The following is a 7,695-nucleotide window of genomic DNA, read 5'->3' on the forward strand; positions in this document are numbered from 1 at the left end:
CTGGTTGCTTCAACGGTTGCCTTGTGTGTAGTCAGCATAAGATAGCAGTCTAGACACCAAATATAAATTCTTTTATGTATTGTTACAACAAACTTGATGGTTTATTGGTTAATTTCAGCTTTGAATGTTATTCCTTAATAGATCTCTTTTTGAGTGTTTTAATAAGAATCCTATTCAGAAAATCTTGAAACGAATGACACAATTATAAAAAGAACGATTAATTTTTTCTTCATTTAAGTATGGCCGATTTCTCCTGCCATTCAACATCTTTTGATTGTTATTTAGGCGGAATGTGTATTAGGGATGTTCAAAAAACATCGGTTTTTCTAAAAACCGCTGTTTTTAAATTTGGTTAATCATATTTTTATATAGAAATAACAAAAAAAGTTTAGCTTGAAAAAAATTTTAATCACTGTATGTATATTGGTAGCTCCGAGACTGAATAATTATCTCCATCGAAAATGATCGAATCTAGAATGTGAGACAACAGAACTTTCAGCTACTTAAGCAGTTACTATTAACATCTTACTCTTAACATGACGGCTTCTAAAACCCTGCCGGCTTTTAAGCAGTTAGTTTTACAAGTCTGTATCTTCTAATTCGGCACTAAAACAGTTTGTATTTTGGGGCTTAACTATGTGCATGTAGTAGAAACATAGAAACAGGAACATAGATTTGGTATAAAATAGTTCTATCGAAAGACTCGAAGAACCTGACCATCTTATATTTGTTTAACATCATCCACTCGGAGGAATTTGGGGAGCTTAAGGTCTCTGATTTTCATTTTTGTCGTTTTTCGATTGATTTTCAGACTTATCTATTTATCTGTTTATGCTTATTTGGTTGTTTTGCTTATCCTTTTCAATGCCTGTTTTGGAGCCACACTTATAAGGTCCATCCAGTTGGTTCATGAAGGGCTTGAGTCTTTCACATAGCACATATGTATGTATTTATTTGACAAGATTTCCATCAGTGGAGCGCGTGAACTTCATTCCTATACGTTGCTCTGGATTTTTTTTTTTTTTTTTATCAAGCGTCCCACCTACGACCCCATACAGAAGTGTAGTCTAAATGTATTCTAGACTTTTGTTACTACATTTCTTCCTTCAGCTTTGCACGAACTAGCTCTCGTTTTATAAAAATTATTTCCTGATATAATATTTTTTCTTCCTCCTGAAATAACTGTTTTTCCCCTCATTCAAAAATCCGATTTCCGATTTGGCAAATCTGATGCAGTGCAATAGAGCTCCTTTAAACGAACCCAACTAAATACATCAAAATTGTCTTATCGAAAAATGCTGCCTATTTTTTTACTTTGGCAATTAACTGATTAAATTTTTTTTGAAGCAAGGTGAGGCCGTGAACACTTCAATAAAAGAACAAACAACCTTCGGTACATACAATTTTACAAGGCTATAAAAAAAACTCATGAATTTTATCGGCTGATATAATTATATTTGCTAACTCTTCCATAGAAACGAAGCTAATAGCTTAAATTTCTGATCAAATGAAACCGGCCTAAGGTTGTTGTATTTTGTTAGTGTAAAAAAATGTCCTTTTTGTTTTACCGCTTTTTCATTAACATACGTACAAAGGTAGGTACTCACCATCTTCGTAAGTCTGTACAATCTTCGAATTGCTTGGCTGGCCCTCCAATGTTTGATAGAATGGCGCAAGGAAGAACTCGTATTTCGTATACTCCTTCAGATTGCCAACCACATGTGATTCAATCGATGGATTCAGCACAGTTAAAATATTATATTGTTGCGAGTTGGCGCTTATGTCACGGTAACGCACATAAAGACCCTGTTTCATAAAGCAAAGGGTAGAAGGAGAAATCATGCAAGTAAGGCGAAGACAATGAATGAAAATATATATGTAGAAAATTGTTTAATTATGCAATTAAATAAAATCAGCATGTTCAAAATATATATGTATGTGTGTATGTACAATAAATAACGAATATCCCAGCCAACCAACAGAGTGCACAAGGTGCAAAAAACACTTTGACTCACATTTCACCCCATATTCGAAGCGGTCCGCGTATGGCTGGCTGGGATATTGTGTTTTATAAGTATATAAGTATGACATGTGAATGCATGTAACAGAGAATTAAAAACATGAAGTCATACAAGCGTCAAACTTACCTCAACATACTTCTCCGTCACACTCACATGCATTACCCAATCCAAGCGTACAGCAGTGGAATTAATTGCTGCGGCATCAATTAATTCGACAACCTGCAACAAGGCGTAAAAAAAAAGTTAGTTCAACAGACAATGAGAAATTGTGGTTACAGTACTTAATTGAGAAAGAAAATTGTAAAGAGCACGCGCTTTCTGTGATAAAAAAAAAACTCAACAAACATTTATTTACAAGGATAGCGCATTCAAGATTTAACTATTTTTTCGTTATTTTTAAATTTAAATTTTTGTTATCAAAATAAAGTTTATACCAAAAATGGAAAATTTTTAGGGTTCATAGATAAATATAAATAATAAATAAATATGAAATTTTAGATTGATTATTACATTTTTGAAAACTTTTCAACACAAAAACAATAACAAATCGATTTAATAGTTTTCCAAATATCTCTAGAACGGGGCGAGAAAAAAATTTGAAAAAGTTACACATACACACATCAAAATTCACTATGAAATTAATTATTTTGATTTTTTTTCTGGAAAATTTTTCCCAAAAATTTTTTGATAAAAAAAAGTTTTCAAATATGCCATCTAAAAAAAAAAAATTTTTAAAATCACAATGGCAGCTCTGATTATTGCGCAATAATACTATACTTAAATATTGTGAGATTTTTTTCAATTTTTTTTTTGAGATGGCATATTTTTAAAAAACTATTTTTTTTTATCAAAAAATTTGTATGTGAAAAATTTTTCAAGAAAAAAAATTAAAAAAATTCATATTTTTTTTCTTAGAGAATTTTTCCTGTGTTTATATGTGTTTTTTTCAAATTTTTATCTCGCACCGTACTCGAGATATTTGGAAGACTATTAAATCGATTTGTTTTTGTTTTTGTGCTGTAAAGTTGATAAAAATGTATTAATCCAGCTCAAATTCCATATTTATTTATTATTTATGTTTACCCATCAACTCTAAGCATTTGTAACAAATCAAACACATGAAGTGTGAACCCAGTCCGTTTTGGTATGGAACACCCCATATATAGATTGGCACTTACATATATGTAAGCGTATAAATCCATGTTTCGAACTTTGTGCAATATTTTTAAAACTAGTTGGCAATATTTTGAGTATGAAATTTTGTAGTCAATTCTACTGTCGTACAATAAAGTGTAAGTATAAAGTGGCTGGGACTTACCGTTGATTATTTATTTATTTTTTTTTTTGTTGCAGGTGTTGCTAATTTTTTTCCATATATTAAGAAATTGTCGAACACACTTTGTATGGAAGAAATACTCAACATAGTCAGCAAAAAAATACTAAAAATCTACTGCAAATTTTTACTTTATTATACTAGAATTGAATGGGCTACAAACAGAGTATGCTTAAAATATTTCTATGAAGTATACATATATAAATATTGCACAAACATTGAAACTTAGATTTGTATGGTTTTTGTTGAAGAATAAACTAGACTTTTACGAAAAAAAAAAAATAGAATTAAAAAATAATAAAATAAGTAGTAAAATCTTGTCAATATCTGACTATATTTTTCGACTTTAAAATTAATTTTTTTTTTAATTTTCATTTAATTTCTACCATCGCAAATAAATGAGGTTTTCAATTGTAATATCGAAGTGTAAATTAACCGAGAACCCAAACTGTCAATTTACGCACAGCCACAGCCATTCGCTGCTCTTTAGCCGCATACGTAAATTTATTGCATACAACAAAAGCGGCAACAAAGCTAGTAACATATATAACTTTGTTATGCGTGCATTTTTATTTCTGCAAAATATTTACGCAAATGTACTTTGACAGTGGAGTGCGAATGGGTAGAGAGTTTTTAATAAAAATGTTCAAAGGAAAATTTGCACTGATACTGAAATTAAATTCGTTTTTACGATTTATTCACAATTAGTACGACTGAACTGAGCAGCTCTGTGTAAATGTTACTCTTTTGATTTATATCTCCAAATATGTATGGACAATATACCCATAACAAACAAAATGTTGTAATTTTCGCATGGCGCCAAATAAAGTCATATGGCTTGTGAATGTGCAAATTACTGCAGTTCTACTTTATTTTCGTATTTTTTTTTATGTATATTGTGAGTGCGTTGTGTGCATGAATATACGTAATTTCGTGCTTAATGACTTTATAATGAAATAATTTTTTTCAGCGCCACCCACCCATACGATTGTGGCTTCGATAAATCAATGCGACCAACTTGTTCAGAATGCAAGTCCGTGTGTGTATGCATACCTATTGCTTACCACACCACTTGCACTTGATTAAAAAAAAAAAATTGCATACTCTTACATCTGTTTGCATTGGCATGGCTGTAAATAAAGCTGGTTGGCTGATTGCCAGCTCGGCTGATCGGCAAAAAGTGTTAAGTTTTTCATTTATCGCTCATTTTGTACGCAAACATATCCCATTTAAGGATTTTTGTTGTTGTTAAGCCTTTTTGTACGGCCTCTCTTTTTCCAAATGCCTTTTGTTGCAGATTGCTTCTTGCGCTTAATTTTCACTGTTTTTTTGTACTCATTCGAAATCGCATTCAGTCCTATTTCATTACTGTGGTTGATTGTTGGTAAAGTTGTTGCCGTTTTTTTGTTTTTGTTTTCACCGTAGTTGTTGTTGTTATTGCAACTTCTGCCACAGCGCTTGTGACAAATATTTACCTACTTAATACTCAAATAAGCAGGTCAATGCGATATTCAGTATCGCATTGCAGTCACAATAAATGTATACACATACTAACTTACGTATATCACCTCAGTAAATATTCTTAGCAACTATACTCAATTTATTCTGTTTATAAGTTGTTCAGTCTTATTTGCCACATTTGACTGTATCGATGCGTTATTTTGTTGACATTTTATATAAAAAGGAGCTGATAACGCAGCGCATACCTAATGTTTTTTTGCGTGTGTGCATTTATAAATTTTTTTGTTATTTAGTTTTAAATTTTATAAATGGTTGAATAAAGAATTTAAATTAACTAAGGTTTTTGATAAAAATCCTTAAAAAAATTTTATTCAGACCAAATTCTTCAAGAGATGATGAAAAGAATCAACCAACAGCCAATAATTTTTGACATAACTTTTTTAATAGCCATTTAGGTATTTGCTATCAAATATCGTCGCCTCAGGTCGAGGTATAGCGACCAAATCTTCACCATTTTCACTGTAAATATTTCTTTGATAATCGGTGGAAATAGTGCGAAATTTCATGTTCACAGCTGCATAAATGGAGGAGTAGTAACGAAAAATCTTATATCTGAACAATCAGTTGTATGGGAGCTATATGTTATAGTGGTTCGATTCTTCCGGTTTCGACAAATGATTAATACAATATAAAAATACACCCACTTACAAAATTTCATCCGGATATCTCGAAAACGGAGAGAATAGATTGCATACAAACAGACGAATAGACGGACAAACGGACTGACGGACAGACGGGCATGGCTAAATCGACTCAGCTCCTCGTTATGATCGTATAAGTACACATTTTAATGGGTCTATCTCTTTTTACTGCGGTACTTACAAACATCGGACCAAAGTTATAATACCAATTCATGCTCATGAAAGGTATAAAAATCAAAAAGGTATATGCATACAGAAAAAAGGTAGAGCTGATAAAATCAAAGCTTAAATGGGCCATTAAGCAACGATTCGCTTTAAGTTGCAAATTTGCAGCATACATTTTTTCTACTTCTTGCAACGTCGTGCTACTTCTGCACAATCTCTTTTTAGCGCTAACTTATCGCGTGACATGGAATTCTAAAGATAACCCAGAGCTACTAGCTAACGAAACAAAAAGAAAAGGTGCTGAAATTAAAATAAATTTGCAAAAAATGCATTAAATGAAGACATAACATGTTTCCCCTGGCGCAAAGAAAAAGTTATGGGAAGAAAAATAAGTTCTGCCAACCAGGATTGTGGCAAGTGTTCGAAAGTATTGAAAGCGATGACAGTTTTGTTAGTGTGCTTAGTTATGCAAAAATGCTTTACTTTTTTGGTTTATTGTCTGCTTTTTAACTGCTCGCTCCTCAAACTGCTACCGCTGCCTTGCACGCGTGTTTATGAAATACAATTTTATTTAAATTTTATACGGCCAAGCTGACAGAAAAAATTTCTTTCCCCCCTCACTCATGTACATACATATGTATGTATGTATTTTTTGTTTTATTTTCGTTGAAGGCATGCAACATGCCACAATATTGTGAGCGCTTTGCCATAAGCAGGCGGCTAGAAAACCCACAACAAAAGAAAAGCCTTTGTAGCAAGCGACTGGACATAGATCGATTGCCGCATTGGCAATGTGTGTGTGTTGTATAGCGCTTGTTGCATGCAACAAATATGCAAGCTGGCACAAGAGACGTTGTTGCTAGTGGTGCATTTGTCGTCATCGTAAACATGCATAAATTATGCAAAACTTGAGGCGTTTAGCAGAAATCATGTTGCTTAGTTGTTGCTGCTGCATGCACACTCATACACACATAAATTTAAGCGTTGCCACTACTTACTGCTGTTGCTACTGCAAGTCAAGTGTTTGTGCCACAAGGCATGCAAACACACGCAAACAAAACAAAAAAAAAACAAGTAAGAAAGTCTAAGTTCGGGCGGAGCCGAACATTAAATACCCGGCGCAAGTATTAAATATGTTTTTTCACCTTTCCGAAACCTTCCGCTAGATGGTAAGCCGGGGTGTATCAATTTTGAGTAAATTAGCGTCCTTCAATTTCGAAATATTGAAGTTTCAAGCATTTCTGAAATTTACCGTTATATGAGAAGCGGCCGTTATTTTAGTCCGATTTCAATAATTTTCAACGTTTTGCTTATATGTGGCAAGCACAATAACCACACCGAGTTTGGTATAAATTGGTAGAACGGTTACCGATATACATATATGTGATCATAAGTGGGCGGTGCCATGCCCATTTTCCAAAATTTTACCATAAACGTATTTCTTGGTAAAGAATTGTTGCAAGTATCAATTTTGAATAAATTAGCTTCAATATTTACTGATTTATCGAAGATTTTGTATTTCTCTAAATTACCGTTATATGGGATGTGGGCGTGGTTATTGTCCGATTTTAAAAAGTTTCGGCGATTTTTTATGCTGTACCAGGGCCAACAACTGTGCCAAGTTTGGAAGAAATTGGTGCAGCGGTTACCAAGATATACACATATATCCATAAGTGGGCGTGGCTACGCCCATTTTCCAAAAATTTATAATATTCTTATTTTTCGTCGAAAAATTATTATAAATATCAATTTTGAGTGAATTATCTTTAGTAGTTACTAAAATATCGCAGTTTTCGTATTTCTGGAAATTACCGTTATATGGGAAGTGGGCGTGGTTAAAGTCCGATTTCGCCCATTTTCAATACCAACCTACCTTGGATTAAGGGAAACCTACATACCAAATTTCGTTAAGATATCTCAATTTTTGCTCGAGTTATCGTGTACACGGACAGACGGACAGACGGACAGACGGACAGACGGACGGACAGACAGACATGGCTTAATCGATTTCTTT

At 33.1% G+C, this 7,695-nt stretch overlaps 1 protein-coding gene across 1 annotated transcript in view; it reads right to left on the reverse strand.

Moving 5' to 3' along the window:
- LOC118743097 (roundabout homolog 2) overlaps positions 1-7,695 on the reverse strand; it is a 568,533-nt gene that overhangs the window by 28,847 nt on the left and 531,991 nt on the right. Inside the window, exons 14-15 of the mRNA XM_036475600.1 lie at positions 2,148-2,240; positions 1,608-1,806 (exon numbers count right to left, since the gene is read on the reverse strand). Of these exons, the coding sequence (XP_036331493.1) occupies positions 1,608-1,806; positions 2,148-2,240 (292 nt within the window). The remainder of the gene's footprint in view (positions 1-1,607; positions 1,807-2,147; positions 2,241-7,695) is intronic.

Source organism: Rhagoletis pomonella, unplaced genomic scaffold (assembly GCF_013731165.1).
Source record: "Rhagoletis pomonella isolate Grant_MI unplaced genomic scaffold, Rhpom_1.0 Rhpom_scaffold_00007, whole genome shotgun sequence".
NCBI classification, from domain to species: domain Eukaryota; kingdom Metazoa; phylum Arthropoda; class Insecta; order Diptera; family Tephritidae; genus Rhagoletis; species Rhagoletis pomonella.